This window comes from Clarias gariepinus, chromosome 8 (assembly GCF_024256425.1).
Source record: "Clarias gariepinus isolate MV-2021 ecotype Netherlands chromosome 8, CGAR_prim_01v2, whole genome shotgun sequence".
Taxonomy (NCBI): Eukaryota; Metazoa; Chordata; class Actinopteri; order Siluriformes; family Clariidae; genus Clarias; species Clarias gariepinus.
In genome coordinates this window covers 9,533,596-9,558,232 of record NC_071107.1, presented here as the reverse complement: position 1 = coordinate 9,558,232, position 24,637 = coordinate 9,533,596, and the positions used below count along the sequence as shown (strand labels likewise).

The window sequence follows — 24,637 nt, the reverse complement described above, 5'->3', positions numbered from 1 at the left end:
TATCTTGTTCTCCAAATTCCCTTTAAGTATGTAAACTTGTACACTTTTATACAATTATTATTTACTAGTTCCAAATTAAATGTATAATTGGCACAAAATGGCACAACTTACCCTGTGTTCGGTTCGGCTCGGTTTATTTGCTTGTATGCTAAAAATGCTTTGTATGCCGAGGTTTTACGGATTTTCAAACTGAAAAGTGAAACAACTTGCTAGCTAATTTTAGAAATGTACTTTTGCTAAATATTTTTCACGGCATATAAGCAAACCGAGCCGAATGCTGGCTAAGTTGTGTAAGTCCGGGAGTCACCGTACGATCTGGTGTGTATCGTACTATCCCACTGCTTTAAAGTACAGTACCTGATTGGTGCTTTGTGCATCCCAATCATAATTCTCCTAGTCTTCATTTCTTTCACAACAGTCTAAGATAAAGGGTGTTGATGATCACATGACTATTCTCTACTGGCTTCGGAGTTCAGTTCTGGTGTGTATCGTACTATCCCACTGCTTTAAAGTACAGTACCTGATTGGTGCTTTGTGCATCCCAATCATAATTCTCCTAGTCTTCATTTCTTTCACAACAGTCTAAGATAAAGATGTCTCTGATTTCTTATTGTATTATTCTTCTTTGGACTTGCACCACTTTCTGGATTCCTTTTATCATCTCCTTTTACTTTCTTGGACCCAAATTGGACCCAAATGTAAAATAAAAAAAAAAAAGATGTGTTCTGAACAGATTTAACTACAGGGGAAAACAGAAGGTGCAATCTGCCCAGAATGTTCCACATGGCATCTGGTTGTGCCTAAAAGTAAAGTATGCCGTGGGTCTGGGATCCTAAAGGATGCAAAAAAGTAGCAAGAGCAATCGGGTATAAAGGCTTATAATGAATGTGCATTTACAGTAATCCTAGTGACTGCTGGGATAGGGATGTGCTATGTTTTTCTTTTTCTTTTTGAGACCTGTTACGAACCTATTAAATACTGTTTAGCTGAGCAATGTAGATGAGGTTGAGATTGAATAAAAAAAAAACAGAATTCACAAACCATGCTTACACAGCCAGTTTTTCATCCCAGTCTTTATCTGTGTTTCCAGGGGTACTTTTAGTGTTCCTACTGTATTTGGTTAAAAAAAAAATGGTTTAGATCTCAACCACTTGAGATTAAAATGCCCTTTTATTTAGTGACTACATCACACCAGCACTTGTATGAATCGTTTTCAGTCTTTCAGGTTATGCAGCTCTACAAATCTGTCAAGTACTTTGTATCATTGCACCTTTAGCTGTTTGCACTTTTCTCTGAGTTGCTCTGGAGCAGCGAATCTACCAATACCTAAATATATATTTCAATGTATTAGGTGTTTAAGAAGTTGTTAAATTCAACTACTTTGTCCATGAGCTGTATTTATCCTTTATTCTGACCCCTACACATAGATCAGCCAGGACATTAACACCACAGCCGGGTGAATTGAATAACTTTATCACAGTTATATCACCATGAGCTGCTGACAAGCTCTTGGGCACCCAAAGCACGCGTACGCCTGCGGGGACCAAAGATCAGCCCGTCTGGCCCGACTCTATACAAAGCCAATGCAGCAAAAGCTAACGGGAAAAAAAAAATCTAAACTGGCAAAGACAGAAATGGATCAGAACACCTAGCGCATCACAGCCTGCCACACATAGGGCTTAGAAGGCAAAGAATTCAAGGCTGTTGATTCAGCCTCCAAATTCCCCTGATCTCAATCCGATCAAGCATCCATGGAATGCCCTGGTCAAACAAGCATGATCCACCAAGCCCCCACCCCACAGCACCCAAAATATCTGCTGCCAAAATCCTGGTGCCAGACACCACAGCACCCCAGAGGTCCCATTCAGCCACACTCTGAAGGACCAGGGCTGTCCCGGCAGCACAAAGGGAACCTAAAGCCTAGGTGGTTTTTAATGTTAATGGTTTTTAAGTGTGTATAAGACTCCTAGTCGCTGCATGTTCATTCACCCTTATTTTCCTTGTAGAACAAGTGCTTAATTTCTTCTTTATTTGATTAGTAAGTAAAGCACTGAAATGGAACAATAATCTTCTTTAAAGTAACTGTGTCCAACATGGGAAATGCTCTTGTTTAACACCGCATTTTAATTTCCCCAGCCTTTAATCCTGCAAGCTAAACTGATCTCAGTGAATTCACTCTACATTTTAAAGTGATTTTAAAATATCAACGCTTAGAAGTATCAACTATGTGACTCTTTAGTAAGATTTTAAAATAAACTAATCTCTTATGGTGTCATTACAGTGATTGCTAGAAAGGAGAGAAAGTGTACACAGATACTCCTATAGTGTCTATGAAGTTTAGTTCAAATTCTCATTCACTAAAACTGACTAATATTGTTAACACATTAACCATCTGTGTAAGGGATTCAGGTAAGTTAGATGTGAGGGGTAACTAAATCAAGTGGAAAGGTTGATCCGCTCTTGGAGGATAGCAACCACTGATGTACAGTAGGCCTGAATTAGTCCAAAGCTTATAAATGAACAGGATAGTTCAGAAGTTAATATTTTGTGGACTTTTCACCAAGTCTTTGAAAAATGGTGTTTAATCAATCAATCAATCAATCAATCAATCAATATTTATTTGTATAGCACCATACAGCAACCTGAGTTGAACCAAAAAAAACATGAAACTGAAAATATTAAAAGCCATTCTAAATAGGTACATCTTAAATTTTGCATAAAAAATAAAATAATAAATAAACAAGTAAATAACACATAATAATAATAATAATAATAATAATAATAATAATAATAATAATAAAGCAGTAAAAGTACAAACAAACAAAAACTAAATAATAAAATTATATAAGACATATGATGTTATAAATCATTTAAAGCATTATAATGCTTGTTCTGAAAGATTACAATGTCTTAGTGGGCAGATTGTGTCTTCCTTTTTATTTATTCCTATGTGCTTGGTGAAATATGAGCATCAGTGTATATTTTTATATCTATTTATTTTATCTTGACATTTGTAATAAGCATTTCACTGCACATTGTACTCTGTATGGATGTGTGTGTGACAAATACAATTTTAATCTGCTTTGAACCAAGAATGCAAGAGCATTCAATACTTTATGTATACAGTAGATCTATGCTGCAAAGTAGAAAAAAAAGAAAGGTGGGCCTTTCATTGGGCATGTGAGCAATAAATTGTGATTTGTACCATGTGAAAGGCAGACACCTGAAAAAGTTTTTTTTCAAAATTTCATTTATCTTTAGAGATGACTGCGTTTAAATCTGTATTTTGATAGAAAGAGGCAAGGATAATAGAAAGAGGCACATGGTAATATAGTGTAATAATAGACATTTAGACACATGACCCTACATACAATCTCTCTCATTATCTTTCTGATTCAGACATCTATTATTCCTATGCAGCTCTGTTTTTTTTCTTCTGATGTTTAAAACAAGGTTTATTCATCATTATATGAGGATGAATAAGAGAAATTTAAACATACTTGAAATCAAACACTCTAGCTGCAGCCACTGCTAAAGTGGCTCTGTGGTTAAAAGGATAAATCAGACAATAGAAGTCTGCGAATGAATTAGTTCAATGTAAGATAATTAATTAAATAAAAATAAGACAGTGACCGCTGGTGAATTTTTTTTTAAATTAATTAAATGTAACTTGGCTAAGACTTTCAGTTTGAGTCATGCATATCCCTGTAGATGAAATTCTGCTATTTTCTCCAGAAGGTGGGTTGGTCTTGTCAATCTCTCTCCGCTGAAATTTCAGGTATCTGGCTGCTTGCATATTTGGCAACAGCTAATGTCTCCTATTGAGCATGTTTAGGCAGCCAAAGATGCCATATAGCCTGAAACTTATGACATGATAAAAAGTGCCAATCATTTTTAAAGGACTACAAAAATCTTGGTCCAGGTTGTCTCAAAACAGGAAATCATATAATAAGCAATTCAAAACTAACCTAATAAAAATACCCAGATTTTCTTATGAGGTTATAGAGGCAAAGAAAAAGTTACTTTGTCTTTTTGGATAGTGGTGAAAATCTCAGATCTTTCTCCTAGCCCTCTGTGCAATTTTAAGCATACTTTCTTATAGCCACTAAAATGTTTGCCAACTACAATACATACAGGTGAAACTCTGTGTAGGTGCATGTTATTCACAAGTTCTGACGCGTGTCTTTAGTTACACAGTGTCACTGACGACATCAGACGTTTCGTTGATTTCTTTGTCTCTTGTTTATTTTCAACATCAAAAACAACGGTTGTTACAGTTTCTTGCATAAATCCACTGTAGTCACGACGAGTCGCTTGCTGTGTTCTGTAGCTTCGATAGATTACAGTTACAACAACTTATTTTACTGTATTCCTTTTAGCTTACTGTCTCACGTTATCACAATCAAAAGCTTGTGTGCTCCACACCTTTCTGTATCCTTCCGTGTCTTAACAACAACTACAACTAACGTGCGTGATAGACATGGAACTGCATAACTGTGGGATGATGTCACAGAACAACACATGAAATGATGTCACAATACAAATTATATGTATGATACTTAATGCTTAATGCTTAACTAATAAACTGAAATAAGATAAACATAACAACAAATCACAAGAATGAAATATGGCCCTTACATTTCCAGCCCCTAATTGACAGGCAGGAAGACTGACAATTACACACATTTTTTGTTTTGTTGTTTTTTTTTTTTTTACAATTGGGCCACAACATTTACTATTGGATTAAAATTTGAATTAACTTTCTTAACACTTTAAAATTAACTTTCTTAACACTTTGGAATTAACTTTCTTAACACTTTAGAATTAACTTTCTTAACACTTTAGACATTTGTTAACGGTTTAACTTAAGGTATTCATATCGCTGCGTACCAAATAAAAGGAACATGACTACTTTATAAGGTAATTAACAGTCCATTTCACATATCAGGCACAGCTTATCGATGGGTCTTTCCAGGGTACTGGTTTTAGTTTTGACCAGTGCACGTCTCACAAGTCCTTTTTTATCAGGGAACACTTTCGTGATCCGTCCGACGACCCATGAATTTCTTGGAGAAGACTCATCAATTATTAGAACTACGTCTCCAATCGAGAGGTTTTTTCTCACCTGAGACCATTTTTGGCGCTCCTGAAGCAAGGGCAAGTATTCACGCACCCATCGCTTCCAGAATAGGTCGGCAAGGTACTGAATTTGCTTCCACTTGCGACGTGCGTAAATGTCCTCTTTTTTGAAAAGACCAGGAGGCAAGTTTGGCTGTTTTTTCATCAGCAGCAGGTGGTTAGGTGTCAGGGGCTCCAGGTCTGTGGGATCGTCTGTAGCGGTGGTAAGGGGACGGTCATTCATTATAGCTTCCACCTCACACAGAAATGTGTGCAAGCTCTCATCGTTTAGTGTTTGTTCTTTTAGTACAGACCTTAAGATTTTTTTAACTGACCTTATCTGCCTTTCCCATATTCCACCGAAGTGAGACCCAGCAGGAGGATTAAATATCCATTGTATCCCCTTTTGCATGAGGACGCCTTCAATTTTTGACTGATTCCACTGTTGGATAGCTTTACGCAATTCAGTCTCAGCGCCTATGAGGTTTGTTCCATTATCACTTCCCATAACTGACACCTGGCCTCTTCTGCACATGAAGCGTCGAATAGCATTTAAGCAGGAGTCTGTATCTAATGACTGCGCGACTTCAATGTGCACGGCTCTTGTTGTCAGACAAGTAAACAATACGCCATATCTTTTAACATTACTTCTACCCCGTTTGACCTCGAAGGGTCCAAAATAGTCTACCCCTACGTTAGTGAACGGTGGGTGATCTGGTGTTATTCTATCGCGTGGCAGTTCTGACATTTTTTGTTCACTATTCTTCGCTCTAATCTTTCTGCATGTCACACAACTGGACAGAAACTTTCTCACAAGGGAATTTGCTGTCGAAATCCAGTATTTCTGCCGCAATTTTGAAAGCATATAATTCCTTCCACAATGTCCGACCTGTTCGTGAGTGTTTCTTAAGATTAGGGTTGTAATGTGTGAGTCTTTGGGTATAATGACAGGGTGTTTTGCATGCTCAGGCATTGCAGACCTACCAAGACGTCCTCCAACTCTTAGCACTCCGTCCTGCAGTACTGGATCTAGTTTGAAAAGACAACTGTTTCTTTTTACGGATGCATTACCCTTTTGTAACATGGAAATTTCGTCTTTGAATTTTTGGTTTTGAACAAACTTAATGACTTCGTTTTCTGCCATTGTTAAGTCCTTAATTGTTAGAGACTTATGGTTTTCTGTTATTGAGTTGTTTGCCTGTCCCTTAATCCCTTTAGTTTTCTGTTTAAGCATGTCTTTAACGCAAAGAATCCAGGCAACGGATCTTTTTAGCTTATACCAGTCAGAGTGATAGTTAATCAGTTTACTCACGGCATCTGTGCTCTCTGTAGTTTTTACGAGATTCACTGAGGCTGAGTGTTTAATCTCAATGTCATCCTCTTTCGTCGACAGATCGTGAATGTTCTCAGGCCATTTACTCTCTGGTGTTTTAAGAAAGGGGGGACCATGGATCCAATTGTTGTTTTTCATGAATTTTTCACAGGAAACTCCTCTGGAAGCAGCGTCAGCTGGGTTTTTTGAAGTGTTGACGTACCTCCACTGCTGTGGCTTGGTTGACTCTCGTATGATGGAGATTCTGTTAGCAACAAAGGTTTTAAAGCGAAGTTTTTCATTAACAATGTATCTCAAGACAGTTGTGCTGTCGGTTCAAAACACAGAGTCCAGCAGTTCTATTTCCAGTTGACCTTTCAACATTTTGTCGTTGTTTACAGCGACCACTGCCGCTGTCAAGTCCATTCGGGGGATAGTAGTTTGTTTCAAGGGCGCTACGCGAGAATTCCCCATCATGAATGCACAGTGTGTAAGTCCATCAGCATTTACTAACCTAATATATGAGACAACTCCATATCCCATTTCACTTGCATCTGAGAAGTGGTGAAGTTGTGCTGTATTTGTGACTCCAAAGTCAACTGGTTTTACGCATCTTGCTACACTAAACTCAGACAATTGATGCAACTCGTGTAGCCAGGCCCTCCATCTTTTTTATAAATTGTTCGGGAATGTCATCGTCCCAAGCGAGTCTCTCTTTACATAACTGCTGCATTAAGATCTTAGCTGGCAGTATGACTGGTGCAAGGAAGCCTAAGGGGTCATAAATTGAACTAGTAACTGACAAGATTCCTCTTCTAGTCGCAGGCCGCTCTTTTAAACTAATCTTGAACTTGAGCGTGTCTGAATTAATACACCACAGCACCACTAGAGCCCTCTCAACAGGGAGTACGTCTTTACTCAAATCTAAGTCCCTCATGTCTTTAATTCTCTCACCCTCAGGGATGGAAGCTAGCAATGTACGACTATTACTTGCCCACTTGGTGAGGTGAAACCCTCCACTTGCGCACAGTTTGGTGAGATTACTATATAGCGCAACTGCTTGACTATGACTAGAGACAGACTTCAAGCAGTCGTCTACATAAAAGTTTTTAAGTACTGTGTTGACTGCCTCGGCAGATGCATTGCTGCGGTTTTCTTCTGCTGTTTTCCTAAGGGCGAAGTTAGCTACACTTGGAGATGATTTTGCACCAAACAAATGAACAACCATTTTATACTCAACCAAGTCCTGACTCACGTCTCCGTTCGGCCACCACAGAAAACGCAACAAGTCTGTGTCCTTTTCCGGAACTCTGACCTGATAGTACATGGCTTCCACATCTGCCATCATGGCAACTTCTTCTTGTCTAAAGCGTGCGAGCACCCCAATGAGTGAGTTTGTCAGGTCGGGTCCCTGCAGAAGCTCGCTATTTAATGATATTCCCTGATAGCTGGCAGCACAGTCAAAGACTACCCTTAGCTTTTTCTTTTGAGGATGGTACACACCATGGTGAGGTATGTACCACACCTGCCCGTCTTGTCGACTTAGGTGGGGTGTGGGGACCTTGACTGCATGACCCTTCTCAAACATGTCATTCATGAAGTTTAAATACTCTTTGTGAAAGGAGCGGTTATGCCTAAACTTCCGTTTGAGGTTCAGTGCGCGCTGCATGGCTGCGCTTCGGTTATTGGGCATTTGAGTAGCTGCTTTCTTAAATGGGAGACCGATGTAGAAGTGATTATCGGTAAATTGCAGGGAGTTAGTTACAGAGTCTAAAAACTGATAGTCCTCTTGTGACAACTCAGCTTTGTCATCACAGTTCCGTTCAGGAAAATCATGGTTGTACTGTTGTATCAGCATTTGTTCCACACTTTCGATGGAGACTCTGTTGACTGCAACGCTCACTTGCTCATTGTCACATGTGCCTTCCTCGACCGACTCTCGAAGAGGTCCATTTATGGTCCATCCAAGAGCAGTCTTTACTGCATATGGCCCATTGCGCCTGCTGTTAATTACTCGCCATGGTTCTAGGAGCCTGTGCTCTTTGTTACCTATGAGAATTTCAACTCCAGCATTAATGTAAGGCAGTTTTACTTCGCTGAGGTATGGCCACTTATCAATGTCGTGCTGTTGTGGAATATTTTCCACTGAGACTGGGATACTCTTTTGTGTGAACACTTTGGGGAGTTCAATAAAGGTGTTTTCTTCCAGACTGCTAACCTCTAGATCAGTAAGCACGTAACTTTCTACTTGTTTTTTCGCGTTCATGGTGCTTAACATGATGTCAATTTTTTTACCTTGTACGTTTAATCGCCTTGCTAGTGACTCTGTACAAAAGGTAGCAGAGCTACCTGGGTCCATAAAGGCATATACTTCTACTGTCTTGTTGCCTTTTTTGGACTTTATTTTAACAGGTACTATGGAGAGAATACAGTCATCTCCAGCCCCGATACACGCACTCGTTTCGTGACTCGCTGCAACAGGCAATGTTTGAACTGGTTCGGTTTCGTCAGCCTTTGCGATCGCTTGAGCTGTGTCTTTTGCTGCAATGTGTAGCATGCGAGGATGTTTCTTTGAGCACAACTGACAGGTAATTTTCTTCGTGCAGTCTTTGCTTAAATGTCCTTTTACTAAACAGCCAAAGCAGAATCCATTCTTTTTTAGAAAGTCCAATTTGACCTTATATGTCTCATTGTTAAACTTGTGGCATTCGTCTAGGGTATGATCTTGCTCACAGGATGCACAAGGTTTAGTGAAGGCACTAATAACTAATGCACCACTACTCTTTACTGTGATTGAGTCTCTATGATTTTTACCAACCTGTTTTACGCCGGTCGCAAAGCTGCTGCCCCTCTTTTCTTCAGTTTTTTGCTTGAATCCTGGAGAGGATTTGCTGCTGTGTTTTTTACCACTAGTCGTTGTACCACTAGTCGAGACGTTCAGGTCTCCAAAGAGTGGGTTGGACATTACCTTTGCTTCTCGTTCTACGAATTTCATCAGCTGCACGAACTTAGCTCTTTCCTGATTGCGCTCCTCGTACTTGTATACGTGGCTTCTCCATTTTTCACGCAATTTGTAGGGCAGTTTTGAGGCAACACCTCTCAAGTTGGTAGCATTGTCTAGCTCATCCATGTAATCGATGCTTGACATGGTATTGTAACATTCTACTAGGAACAGGGAGAAAGTTTTTAGCGACTTTCCGTCCTCTGACTTTATTTCCGGCCAGTTGAGTGCCTTTTGCATCAGCGTTGTAGCGATTATTTGTCTATTTCCGAAATTGTCATGTAACAGTTTCATAGCCTCTGCGTAGCCACGATGTTCTGGCATGAGCAGGCAGCTTCTCACTAGGTCCTTAGGCTGTCCTTCAGTATACTGCTCGAGAAAGAACAGCCTATCATGATTGCTATCAGTGTTGGTTTCGATGGCATGTTTAAAAGCTCTTACGAAGGACGTGAACTTACGAGGGTCACCATAGAATGGAGGAACGTTGCGCGGAGGTAGGGAATGTTGCCTCTGACTCTTTGCAAACATTTCTGTAAGATCTGCCTGAGGTGGCATCCTACCCTGAGGCTCCACTATGTCAGTGTTGTAAAGTGAGTGTTCGTTACCTTGGGTGGGCCGTTCCATTAGGGTGCTTGACATTATGGGTTGGGCACTCACTGGCATGCTTAAGTGGGTTGCTCGGAGGCGTGATGGCAGCTCGAGGTATTCCGTTGCCGAACTGTGGTTGCAGTGGTCGTTTTGCTCTGGTTCCGGGGGGCGTGCACCACTCGTTTCGACGACCACGCTCCGTCTGGCAGGATGTTGTTTTTTGCGGTTCTGGTAAGAATTTAGTTCAGCATCGGCCATTGCAAGCGCCGTTTCCATTTCCAGCCTTTCCTTTTGTGCCTTTAATTGTGCTTGTTTAGCCTTTAGTTGTGCTTTCAATTGCTCTTCCTCAATCTTTAATCGTGCTTTCAATTGCTCTTCCTCAGCCTTTAGTCGTGCTTTCAATTGCTCTTCCTCAGCCTTTAATCGTGCTTCCTCCAGCTCCAGCGCCTGCCGATGGCTCAAAGTTGCTGCTTTAGCCAGCAAAGCTGCTCTGTTGGCTTCTGCCTTTTTTAGTCGAGTTTCGGATGCTGCTGACGTTAAGGACCTCTTGGATGCTGCTGACGTTACGCTTCCATGCCTTTGGGGGGCGGGCGTCTTACGCTCCGCCATTGACACACTGTCGTTTGGCGAAACTCCATCGTCAACTGTTTGAGACAGCTTAAAGCGATTACTAGTGTCCGCGATCCACGACTCCACTCCTACCATGAATTCTGAGCAGCGCGTTAATCTAGGGTGAAACCAGTGGTGCTGATCGGTTTCACGCTCTTCATCCTTTGCGCACGATCGCACTGTTACATTACTTTCAATAAAGTCATTTAGCAGCGCTTTGTATTGGCGGCGCTTGGCCTTAACGTCATGCAAATTGCAAGCATTGTCCATAAGCGCCTCTAGTTCATTGTATAATACAGTCAACTGACTCCACTTGCCTTCTCTGGCGCTCTTCAGTTCGTCGAGCACCATCACCTGCTCAGATTCGGCGATAGCGGCGTTGTCCTCGCCGTGTGACATGGTGAAGTTTAAGGCAGGCAAGTCCTCTTCTCGCTTTCGGTTTCGGTTAATGCGCGTTTTTGAAGTCGCACGCGCGCTCTTCACAATCTTAAATCACTTATCTTCATTTCTGCGGCGGAGCCAAGCTTTTGACTTTAGTGTAGGTGCATGTTATTCACAAGTTCTGACGCGTGTCTTTAGTTACACAGTGTCACTGACGACATCAGACGTTTCGTTGATTTCTTTGTCTCTTGTTTATTTTCAACATCAAAAACAACGGTTGTTACAGTTTCTTGCATAAATCCACTGTAGTCACGACGAGTCGCTTGCTGTGTTCTGTAGCTTCGATAGATTACAGTTACAACAACTTATTTTACTGTATTCCTTTTAGCTTACTGTCTCACGTTATCACGGTCAAAAGCTTGTGTGCTCCACACCTTTCTGTATCCTTCCGTGTCTTAACAACAACTACAACTAACGTGCGTGATAGACATGGAACTGCATAACTGTGGGATGATGTCACAGAACAACACATGAAATGATGTCACAATACAAATTATATGTATGATACTTAATGCTTAATGCTTAACTAATAAACTGAAATAAGATAAACATAACAACAAATCACAAGAATGAAATATGGCCCTTACACTCTGTATACTGTATTCCTCCAGACTCTGGGTCCTTTGTCTCCAAATGAAATGCAAAGTTTCTCTCATTAAAAAAGAGGACTTTGGACCACTGAGCAACAGACCAGATCTTTTTTCTTTAGCCTTTAGAACATATGAAGCCCATGTCCAGAATCAGTGTGTGTGGTGGCTCTTGATGCACTGACTCCAGCCTCAGTCGACTTCTTGTGAAAGTCCCCAACACTTTTGAATGGCCTTTTCCTGACAATCATCTCCAGGCTACGGTCATCCCTGCGTCATGTGCACCTTTTTCTTCCACAAGTTTCTCTTTCACATAACTTTCTATTAATATGCTTTGATACAGCACTTTGGGAACATCCAACTTTTTTGCTTTGAGGCTTTCCCTCCTTATGGAGGATGTCACTGATGGTTTTCTGCACAACTGTCAGGTCAGCAATCTTTCCCATTATTGTGCTTCCTACTGAACCAGACTGAGAGACCATTTAAAGGCTCAGGAGCCCTTTGCAGGTGTTATGGCTTAATTAGCTGATTAGAGAGGTTATCTTTTCACAATATTCTAATTTTCTGAGATACTGGATTGGGTTTTTCATGAACTGTTATCCATAATCATCTCAATTATGACAAATTGAGGCTTGAACTATCTCGCTTTGCATGTAATGACTCTATCTCAGTGCGTCTAACTTTTGCACGATATTGTAACTTTTTGATTTTCAGCTGTAGGTTTACTACATATCTTTTTATGGAAACTGTGAAAAGCAACACCTTTGTACATAGCTTTGAAGAGGGAGTGAAAACAGGTTTGTTGGACTAAAATGCACTAAAATCTGAGCGAAGATGAGTTTAAAGTGGCTACTTGAACTGAACATGAAATTGTGGCTGTAGAAATGTTACGCCTTTAAAACTCTCAATTTGCTTTTAAATAAGGTCAAATTGCTAAAATTGTGCCCACATTTTTTGCAGTCTATTAAACATAACATACCAAAACTGTTATCTGTGTCTGGCCAAAGCTCAGGTGTAGTTCACAGGGTTTTTTGGATTGTAAAATTAAAAAGTACTGCTTTTTTTTTTTTTATTCGGATGTGTTATCGAGATAAAGAGTACATAATGGTATTCCTCTGAGCAAGAGGACTAACAATATATTTGGTGCTAAATCAGACAATTCCCCTTCTGGCAGAATTTCATTCAGATATCATCAGAATCTGTAGTATTCGATCAAATGTGTTTTTTTTTTATAATAATGTAAGTGGGTACATGTATACGAACAGTGTGACAACAAAATGAGAACTCCATTTTTGCATTTTTAGCAAAACTAGTTTGAAGCAAGAAAAGTAAGAATTTTCTGCAAACTCTTAGAATATTCTTTTTTTTAGTCACAATGGTGCTAAAAAGCACAAATGCCTAAAGAATAAGCCAAAATGCTTTCGGTTGTATAGGTGTGAAACTTTGTGTGATTTTTCAAAAAACTCCCACAATTTTGTCACAATGGATAATTCAGCTTGCGGTTGTATTGGTGGTAATGTAAATATGCAATTCGGGATCAACAATATGTTGGTCCACCAACAGGTATTTAGCATTTAATGACTGTTTCAGAACAGCTTCGCAACAGCTTTCCCACAGACAGTGTGCGCATCCCATTTCTCTTGTACCCAAAGTTTGCATGGTGTGTGTTCTTATCTCTAAATATATTAACATATAAATAGACACATATTGTATACATGGGTGATATGTAAAAGAGGAAACAGAAACTGATTAATATATTAATTCTAGCAAACCTAACATGCCAACATTGAGGAGGGTGCATACTGAAACGTTATAGTTTCATTCCACATCACTTTGGTTGGTCTTTTGACTTTATGCACTTTAAGTCTGCTTTTCTGGAGATAACATGTAGTTATGACTCTGAGGAGTGAGATTTGTGCCACAGTCCAGCTGTATATATATTTGTGTCAGCTTCTTCAGGATTTGTGAACAATACCATATGCACAATTTATCAGTGGAATTCACACTGATAGTTCAAACTCCTCATGTGTTTTTTTATTGCAACATTAAATTTAGACTTATGTCAAAGTAAGATCACCCAGAACAAAGGGCTAAAAAATAATCAGATGTGTAAAAAAGAAAAAAAGAAAAGCAAACTCATAGATATTTCTGAATTCCTGGAGTGATGAGGCAGATCAGTGTTCCTTTCTCTTCTCATTCCAGTTGTGATCAGATTCCAATTCACATTCCCACAATGACTTCAGTTTTGGGGACAACCTTTTGCATGTTTAGAAAATGCCTACGATCTGACACAAACATGACCTAGTTGTGAGTTCCCTGAGCATTTGAGGAGCACATGCATTTCAAATTCATGTTTGCATTGCACACACTGTCACACAAATACCACAGTATATCAAAAAGGAGAATATAAATGTCTTCAGCAAATTTCAGATGTATTTGAAATAAAAGTGTTTTTTGGTGATATATCACTAGGTTTGAATAACCAACTTCCCCGCTGTTTTCCTGGAGTCTTGTCTGTTGGGGTCATCCTTGTTGTCTGTTATCTCGCAAGTAACATCAATCGAGCTCCACCGAACACTTTATAACCAACCCAGGAAGCCAAAATGTGTTTATGTAAACAAATAGTGTTTTATCTAACCCTGTGTTGAGCTTTCCTGGTATGGTTTATGTCTGTCTATGTAAAAAAAAAAAAAGGTCACTTTAAGTGTTATCTCACTGACAACATTCATACATACAAACTCTATATGAAAAATTAAGTGAATCAAAATGTACTACCAAAAGTGAAAGCCATTAGAGTATGTATTGTTTCAAACTTCATAAGGATATAAATTACTACAATAAAGTATATTTAAATACTCAGGCTTTTTTAATGTTAAGCCTAAGAAAACCTTGAGAATCAAGAGTAGGTTTGCGGTAACCCTTTATACTGTTAAGTTACTGTGTATTGTAAAAAAAAAAAAAAAAAAAAATATATATATATATATTATAATTTGATACAATTTACAATTTATTTGATACAATTTAATAACTGGCTGTTTATGTTACAACCTCAGCAGCAATCTTATTCCCTCTTTTGTCTGTTTCAAGCATCACCAGTACACTAATCACTGGCCTGATCACCTGTTGTCATCTGTATCTGCTTCTCCCTAGTTTGGGCTTTAAGTTTAGCTAGTAAGATGGTTATTATACATGAATGATTCATAGATCACTGAGAGGCCTAACAAGCAAAAAATATTCCTCTGAAACTGGTCAGGTACAGCAACTGCTCTGCAAACGAGAACCAAAAACCTTGCCAAATATGAGATGCCAAAAAAGGAAGCCTGGAAAACTTGATTCAGTCTATATATTATTTGCTAAATACCATTTTGACACCTTTAACCATAAAATGTATATATTTTGCTGATCGATTATAAAAGTCCATTCATAAACAAGTTGATGGCAATTTCTATTCTTTATTATTAAAGGTGAGTTGCACATGACAATCTTGCTTCTGTCAATATTTTAGTCATTTGACTGTTTGCATATTTGGTAAAAGCCAATAGGTGGTTCCATGTAAAAAGGGCTATTTAAATAGTGTTACCAAATTTAATGTACTGTAAACAAGAATGGTTCTTTCTATCATAAACTTCCCAAGGTTCGCAAGGACAAACAGTAAACGGATGCACGGATGTGCCATATAAAAATAAAGCAAAGAATGGTTAGTTTGGACTTGCCAACAAGAGAATAAACTCAAATTACAAATTATCTAACGTGTTAGAACTGCCAAAAGAGCCAGATGCTACCACAGCAGTAGCCGTAGATAAAATATATGACCAAGCCTCCTACTGTATGATGATAAATAGAGTTTAATGTACCTTTGAAAATAAAAAATACAAACTCAAAACTTAATCATAAAATCCTATAGCCATAAAGCTACAAAATGTCTATGGGCAAGAGAGACATTGAAAGCACTGCATTGATAAAAGTTAATCCACCTGTAAACAAACAGAACACAGAGTCTACATATCCGTCACCATGGTAACAACGAAGACCAGTGGACTGTTCATTGGAACAAGTGACCTGATAAGGCAGGTGTACATACAACCTATATAAAATACAAAATATTTACTTAAGTACAACATGATAGTTAAGAAAGGGCTGCAAATATTAAAGAACCTCTGTACATAAATCCAGTTTTATATAGACTCATAAATTGTTTATTGGTTTTATGCCCAAGGAACTACTTCATGGGCTAGGATTATGTACTGTACATGCTCATACTTAATGCAATGAAAGGAGCATGCATATACTGTACAAATTGGAAATGCTGTTGTGTGTTTATACAACACTTCTTACTCTTTCTCCACACTACCCTGGAAGTAGAAGATTGGAGTATACATACTGTATATGGTTCCAGTTATGAAATATTTATGTTATTGTTATTTTTATTAATCTGGTAAAGTACAAGGAAATCAACACCATATTCAATGACAGAGTAGATTAATTATAATATTAGCATATTTTAACATAATTGAAATCAAATCGATTTTAATCATCTTTTCACATCACATATCCCCATCTAATCTCATCTATTTCAGTTCACTTTTTTAAACATTTTTTACAACTTGTTCTTTCTCAAATTTGAACTGCTATGTTTATGTGTTAGTAAATCCTGATTTTCCCAATAAGGTCCATTGCAAATCATTATGCATGCACATCTGCATACTAATTCAATCATATGGGCACTCCAGTGCAGCCAGAGCACCTTTTGTTTTGTAAAGGAACTGGAGGAATCAGGAGAAAGCAATTGTAAACACTGGGAAAGCACATGTGAAGCTTTATAAGACTAAAGCCTGCCTGCTGTGCTACCATGCTGCATAATGAAAAAAAACATACCTGATGCAAATGATCTGAAGCAACTATCTAAAAGAGATTAACCATGTAGGGTTACATTGATAGATAGTTGATAAGAAAACTAAAAATAAATAGCTGAAAGATAACTAATAAAATAATGAGATGAACAATATATTAGCTATTAACTATTTTAACTATGTTAATGTTGCATTTGGCTCTATTAAGATAGAGCCAAATGCAACATTATTGATGAAAAATTTTCAGTTGAGCAGAGTGATCAGCTTGTGTTGAAAGGGAGTGTGTCTAAATTCAAGTGTGATTCATAGCCTTTGTATTGTTCGTAGGAAAAATACAAATATTTTAGCAAACACTATGTTCCAAGATCTATGTTTAAATTCACTCAAATGTTGCCCTTGGTAGTCCTTCTACCAAGAAAAGTAGAAAACCTCAAAAAGCAATAGAGCTCACTGAATAGATAATAGCAATGTGCATGTTGTCAAGCCAGACAAAATATAGATTTAAACTCAGAGTGCATTGCATAGCTCCAAAGATTTGGTCTTTTTAAATAATAATAATAATAATAATAATAATAATAATAATAATAATAATAATAATCGTCCAAAATCCAATGAAAAGTTGTTTTTTGCAATTCTGTTTTGTGGACAATACCACATAATAATAATAATAATAATAATAATAATAATAATAATAATAATAATCATTATTATTATTATTATTATTATTATTATTATTATAAAGTAGCTCCAGAATTGCAAAAAAGAAAAAAAAAAAAAAGCTTTCCATCGAAGTAAATGTTATTTCTGGGTTTTGGACGAAGTAGGGAGGAGGGAGGTATGATGGCTTAGTAGATAGCACTACGGATGTGGGGGGTGAGGTGTTCAAATCTCACCTCCAGCCTGTGTGTGTGGAGTTTGCATGTACTTTCTGTGTTTTGAGAGTTTCCTACATTTCCTCCAGTTTTTTCCCACAGTCCAAAGACATGTAGTGTAGGCTGATTGGCATCCTCAATTTTCCTGCAGTCCTGTCTCTGAGGATAAGCGGTATAGACAATGGATGGATTACTTGTGTTTATCACATCTTTGGACAGTACCACTATGCCAAACTAACTTTTGGAATTTCTTAAGTTATATAGCTCTAGTGTTGTATGACAAAATTCATGTCATGGATGAGAGTTTATTGGAGGCTGGTAATGAACCATCGACATGAATTTGAATTGGGGAAAATTCTATATCAGATTTTGTATGTTCAGTCACCAAAGGTGGTATAAAATCCAGTCAAGTTTAAGAATAAGAGCACTAGTAACATTATTTCCAAATATACAAATATATGTAATAGCAAAAAAAAAACAAAAAAAAAAAAAACACACACACACAAAGGAATATTTATTTACAGAATTAAATCCAATTAACAATGAGGAAGTGAGCGCACTAGGCTAAGTGTCCCAATAGAAGAACAGCTAAAATCTGAGCCAAACAACAAAGAAGGTACTAAATCCAAGGCATAAGATAAGGCCTAAAATAAGGAAAAAAAAAAAAGATTCAGTTTTTTTTTATACTTAATGAACCTGCTAAGTTATCATGTAAGAGTAACAATCAAAGGTTCACAATCAAAGGCTGGTAACATTATTTTTTAGGATCAAAAACAAGTGAAACATTTGTTTATAAACGCATAAAAGTAAAACTCACCTCCCATTGACAGCACAGATTTTTCAAATCAAAGACACCTAACATTTAAGGAAATCTCTGATGATTTGGTAGTTTTTCATTGGTCTTTTACAGCTTCATAACAGGTGAACTAGGGAAGCTCTGAAAAAGATATTACTAAAAACAAAGAACAACAAAATATATAACCAAAACCAAGACCTATTATAGTGCACATAGTGCAGTTAATCTATTAGTTATTTAATCAGGCATTTAGTCAATCTCTCAATAGTCAATCGTCAGTTGAGTCATTCTGTCAGTCAATCAGTCTTCTAGTCAGTACATCAGAAATTAAAGTCTGATGATTTGAGTCATTCAGTAGGTTAGTTATTCAGTCAGTGAATCTTTTAGATTCAAGCCCACTTCCAAAGGTTGTATATATTTAAATATTCCTTAAATTTTCAACTCAAAGAAAATAAAATGGGGAAGAATTAAGTTTCAGACTTTCAGATCTGTGTGGACGCAGCTGTGTCTGGTTGTATTTGTACTCTAACTTCAGCATTATACAGTTTTTTTTTTTTTTATACAGCATTATTCAGCTTTTCCAGTACTAAGTATTGGCCAGATTGTAGGGGGATTTGATGGAATTGGTTTCTTTCAGTTTAACTGCCCATTTCAGCTCTGGTCCACAATCAGGCCTAATTTGGCTGCTGCTTAAATCAGTTCCAATATTGTTCTCTGTTTGCCTGCTAGCTGGATGGGGTAGTACTCTGCTCAAGTGCAAGTGCTCTGTGTCTTATTTCAAGTCTTACCACATGCTTTCCAAATCTCATCAAATCTTGATGAATACAAAACATTTCTCCTTTTTATTTGGAACATTTCTTTTTTCACAAATATTTTTTTTGCATGGTTGCCAAGTATTTGGTTTGAAACTCATGAATTTCTGTTCAGTGCCATGCAGTCACACTATACAAAACATCTTCCATAGCTAGGTGAATTATATAATTAAATAAATTTCCCATCTAACAGTTAGTTCTGACCGAGTAATCAGATTGGACAAGAGGCAAGATTACCAATAAGTGGTAATCAGTGGTGGGTAGAGTAGCCAAAAAATGTATTCAAGTATGATTATCTGTACTTCAAAATACTCTAATATTACTTAAGTAGAAGTAAAAAGTAATCATCTAAAATATTACTCAAGTAAGGGTAAAAAAAAGTATTTGGTGAAAAGACTACTCAAGTACTGAGTAACTGTTTCAATCGTAACGTCTGATTTAAATAAAAAAATAGAATATTGATTTATTGTGTTTATACAGTATACTGTATATTGTATATGCTGAAGTGTGTGTCTGTTAATGCCAGGGATGCATCATATCTTTTGGGATGTGTGTGTGACCACAAGATCCCATTAGTAGCAGCATGGATTTATAATATTAGAGATGCGAGAACTTTTGTTTGCGCAGTGAGCATATGTAGGACGGATTCACAGGTACAGTAGAATGAATTTATAGAACACAGGGTAAAGACCTGATTGGTCAAACGGAGTCATGTGATTATTGTTGCTTCATCTGATTGGTGAACCAGTCATGCCGTAGATCCACCGGCTGCATGTGTAGAATAAATGTTTAAAAAAGTAATGAGTTGAGTGTTGCCTGAATGTAGAGGAGTAAGAGAAGCGTTTCTTCTTTACAGATCTAATAAAGTAAAATTAAAAAGTATGGTGCAATAAAACTACTCATAAAAGTACTTAAAAAAAAAGTTGCTCAAGTAAATGTAACGGAGTAAATGTAACTCGTTACTACCCACCTCTGGTGGTGATATAAAGCGTAACTATATGTATCACTCCACATCACAGGTATTATAGCAACTGTTAATTACACAAACTGTCGGTCACAGCATGAATAAGAGTACATGGGTGAGAACAGCTTTCTACCAAAACAAGCCACTAAAGCACTTTCAGCAGGAAAACGTATCTAATACTGTTATGTCATCTTAAAAAAAAAAAAAAAAAGTCTCCTTGGAAACTGCTACTAAGTTGTTTTCAATTGCCTCTGAACTGTTTGTGTTATGTTCACTTCTGATGCAAACTACAAAGATAACTAGCTTCAAACATAAGGCTGGATCCCAAATCACTTTTTAACCCGTAAACAAGAGCACTACCTCACTACCTGTGTGGAACAGGGAATTTTACACCCTACTGTACATAGTGCACTAGCTTTCCTTTAATACTGTTTGGCATCCAACCCTGGAGCCCAGATGTTAGCTGATATTGTAAAGCAGAATAAGTGCAAATATAAAGTAAATCTAAAGTTTCTCAGGAGTGTCCACTACCTCCATGGTTTATTCTCCTCACATTGAGGTTGCATAGTGCCTCTAACTACTTTTACTTCTGTTAATATCTGTCAGTCACTATCTGTCAGTCTCCAGCTGTCCTGTCCTGCATGTTACGGAAGGATATGTGTTGTCGGAGCAAAATAACTGATTAAATAAAAAAGCTAATCGTAATCTGTTGATATCAAAGGATATTTGTTGAACCTCTCCAACACTTGCTTAACTATACTCTGATGCAGACAGTGGTGCTCAAAAGCGTGATCATCATTAAAATGCTAAAGAAATGTCAATATACATGGGTGTTATGCTCATTTAAATGTGTCCCCTTAGAGTTCCTTAAACCCTTTTCAATTAAACCTCAACCATAATTCTTGAGATTATGTTTTCAATCCCAATTCAGTTGATGTCTATGGTTTGATTTCCCTTTTATTTCAGTTTGCTAATAATCCCAGTAAACCCACATCCGAGCTCTGCATAAGTAAAGAGAAGATGGTCTATTAAAATAAGATCCAGCAATATAATGAATCGTTATATAATGGGAGGAATAAGCAAATGTTGCATGAGATGAAGGTCATGATGACTTTACTAACAAGCATAATTTACCCAGTGTGTGATCTTTTGATTCATAAGGAAGTACAAATAACCAGTGAGTGATATTTGCTCAGTCAGAGACCAGGTGTCCTCTGCCTGTGCTCATTCAGCACACAAATCATTGTAAACACAGACACACAAACCATTGTAAGCACTCACACAGCACAGATATGAATCTCTGACCATTCCGTACCTGATTTGCATTTTAAACAACCCTTCAATAGACAATATAAGCCAAAGGCCTGGAGCAATTTCTCTCCCAGCTCTTGCACCATCTTATAATTCCTGTTGTCTGTGCACAGACAACTTATCTGTTTTTCCCTCTTCTCTTCTTCATCCTTTGCCTCATTTTGACATGCTACTTCCAGCTTAACACTTCAAGGCAGGATATGTCAGATTTATAGCTTCCTCTTGGCCTCATCAGCCTTGCCTTGGGCCGCCAGATAACTGTCTGTACATGGCATTACAGCATCACGCAGAGAGCCTGGCTTTCCATCCCTTTAATGTCATGTGTAAAACTGCTTATTAGATACACATACTTTCTTTATCTTGTCACCAGCAAACTTGTGTTATCTACTGCCACATACTGCTGCCAGGTACCAGACCCTTTAGCTGTAAAATAACTTTCTACACCCTGTAGTACAATTTCCAGCCAACTGTTAGAATATTGGGCTTGTTGTTTAACTACAGTCACTCTATATCTAATAAACAATTACATCAATTACATAAGAGCAACCTAATGGTTTTTAGGCACTTAGACACTTTGAAGACGATCTGATAAAGTTCAAACCGAGCATCATAATGGGATTTAGACACACAGCTATCCTCTATTTCTAGGGTTTATAGAAAATGGTCTGAAAAGAGAAGAAATCCAGTGAGTGGGAGTTCTCTGGGCGAAAATCCTTTGTTGATGCCAAAGGACAGAGGAGACTGGCCAGACAGGTTCGAGCAGATATAAAGGCAGCAGTAACTCAAATAACATCTCATTATAGCTGAGGTTTGCCATAGTGCATCTCTAAACGCACAACCAATCGAACCTTGAAGCAGATGGGCTACAGCAGCGGGAGACCACACTGGGTACCACTCACGTCAGGAGGAATGAGAAGCTGAGGCTACAATTCTAAAACCAAAATAGGACAATAAACGATTTGAAAAATCTTGTTACCTGGTCTGATGAGTCTGCTGTGATATTCAGATGGTAGGGTTAGCATTTGGTGTGAACAATATAAAAGCATAGATTCATCCTGCCTTGTATCAATGTTTCTGGCCACCTGAATACCTATATTTTTCCTGGAACTTGTTGGGCTCCTTAGTACCAAGTGAGCATAGTTTGAATGTGACAGCCAACCTGATGATAGTAGCTGAACATGTCCATCCTTTTATGACCACAGAATAACAGGTCATGTCATAAGGCTAAAATTATTTAAAAAATTATTTCTTGAACATGACAATAAGTTCACTCTACTCAAATGGCCTCAACAGATACCAGATCTCGAGGCCAATATAGCACTTAAGCAAGGCTAATGTAAAACCTAATGTAATGTAAACCTAATAAAGTAGTCAGCGAGTATATACAGTACAGTATATATACCATAATGATCTTGCTATTTATTAGACCCATGATGAATGTTGAACACCACTGAACCCATTAAAACCAACCTATTGTTCATTGGCCTGTGTGTTTTTGAGTTATTTAAGCAACCACTCAAAGAAATCAATAACTACAAAAAAAAAGAAATTGAATTAGTAAAAAAATAGAACAACATTAATAAGGGTTGATTTAAAAAAATTATAATGGACCCTATTTTGTGAACCACTGATTTATTAAAAAAAAAAAAAAAAGTTATGCTTTACCTTTAACTTTGTCTGTTTTCTTTTGTTATGCAAACTAATTACATGGAATGACTGTGTTCTTGGATTGTCTTTGGAAAGCGGTCCATGCTCCAAGTTAATATGAACAAAAATTTGGTTTTGGGTTCTTTTGATTATATCTGGATCTTGTTGCAGCAGGAAGTGTTGCCATCTCACAGCTCCAGTGTACCTAGTTTGATCCAGAGCTTTTGTGTTCTCCGTGTTTGTGTGGATTTCCTTTCCAGATTTTGTCTTACCTTTTTAAAAATATGCTGGTAAGTGAATTGGATATGTTAAATTGCCCTTGGGTATGAATAAAGTGTGTGCATAGTGGTCTGCTACGGACTTGCATCGCATGCATGTTGAATTCTACCACCTTTTTCCTAGTGTTCCTGGGATCGACTCCAGATCCACCGTGGATCTACATGCTCGCGGGGACAAATAAATCATTTCTGAACACCTTTAATAAGCCCGAGGAATGAAATCATCTTGGGAAATATACATAATTCTTCCAGTCAACCTAAATGTGTCTCATCATGATCATGGCTCATATCTGTGTGTCTAATTAGACTTTCCAAAAGCCAGCTCTCGTGACACAATTATGAAAATGCAATAAAACCAGTAGTGGGTGTTGCAATAAATGCTGCAAAGACTGATGTCCCATAGGGAAAAGTAGTTATGGCTTTTCAAAGCACTTGGCTTGCCTGATCCACCACAGTGGCAGCCTCTTACAGTTCACACATGCTTCCTTTCAGATAGAATTTACAGTACAGTATATTATCCTGTTAGAGGTTCCCAACCCTGTCTGACCTTATGAAAAACAGCAGCATCATCACTATGACTCTTTGTCTTCTATCTGTTCCCTAGAGAAATATAGCTGGTCAAATACCACCAATGTTTACAAAAATGCCAGTTCGTCTCTGTCTTCGTCATCGTCTAACATTTTTTGTAACTTTTTAGGCCTATGCAGTTCAATTGTTAAACACTTCATGTCAGTGCTGTTTTGCTTTTTCCCCTCTCTATTATCTCTAGAATACCTTCCTGCAGGCTAAGACAGAAGAGGACATCTTCACCCATTTGGGATTGGACTATATTGAGCCTTGGCAGAGGAATGCTTAGACCTCGCCCTATTCATCAAATGTGCACATTCCTGCAGCTAATCTCCCCTCATAGCACACTGCTAGACTGCACAGATTCAATGTCATCAATGATTTATTTCACATAAAACCAAAATGGTAATGCTTTCCCCCCCTCTTAATACATGTGCTACAATTTGATGAAATATATGGGCATATGTTTCATGTTGTTATGGTATGCTATGGTATGTTATGTAAAAATTAATTTTCTTTTCCTTGTAAAAAAGCTTAAACGTAAAAAAAATACTGCATATGTGTTTTATGTTTTTGCTATACGTTCAGTAAAGGTAAGAGAGAGTTAGGGAAAATGAATTGCTGTAATTACATCAAACCAGATGAGACTAGACTGTCTAGGACCTCATGTGGTGCTAATAAGCACAGGTGGAGTTTAACAGCAGTATAAGTGATATTGGATTCCAGCTTTAGTGAGCATCATTTACTGAATCCTTGGGTTCTCATTACAAGAGAATAACTGTGCTGGAGGAATCATCTACTTTCTTTTTAATAGATCACATACACTTAGAATGTTTTTTTGCAAGTATGTGGATATTTAGTATTCATGCAACATTATTGAATTG

At 37.8% G+C, this 24,637-nt stretch overlaps 1 protein-coding gene across 1 annotated transcript in view; it reads left to right on the top strand.

The window, feature by feature from the left end:
• dntt (deoxynucleotidyltransferase, terminal) overlaps positions 1–24,227 on the top strand; it is a 143,182-nt gene extending 118,955 nt beyond the window's left edge. The window contains exon 11 of the mRNA XM_053502878.1: positions 23,956–24,227. Within this exon, the coding sequence (XP_053358853.1) occupies positions 23,956–24,042 (87 nt within the window). The 3' untranslated portion in view covers positions 24,043–24,227. The remainder of the gene's footprint in view (positions 1–23,955) is intronic.
• Positions 24,228–24,637: the final 410 nt, after the last annotated feature.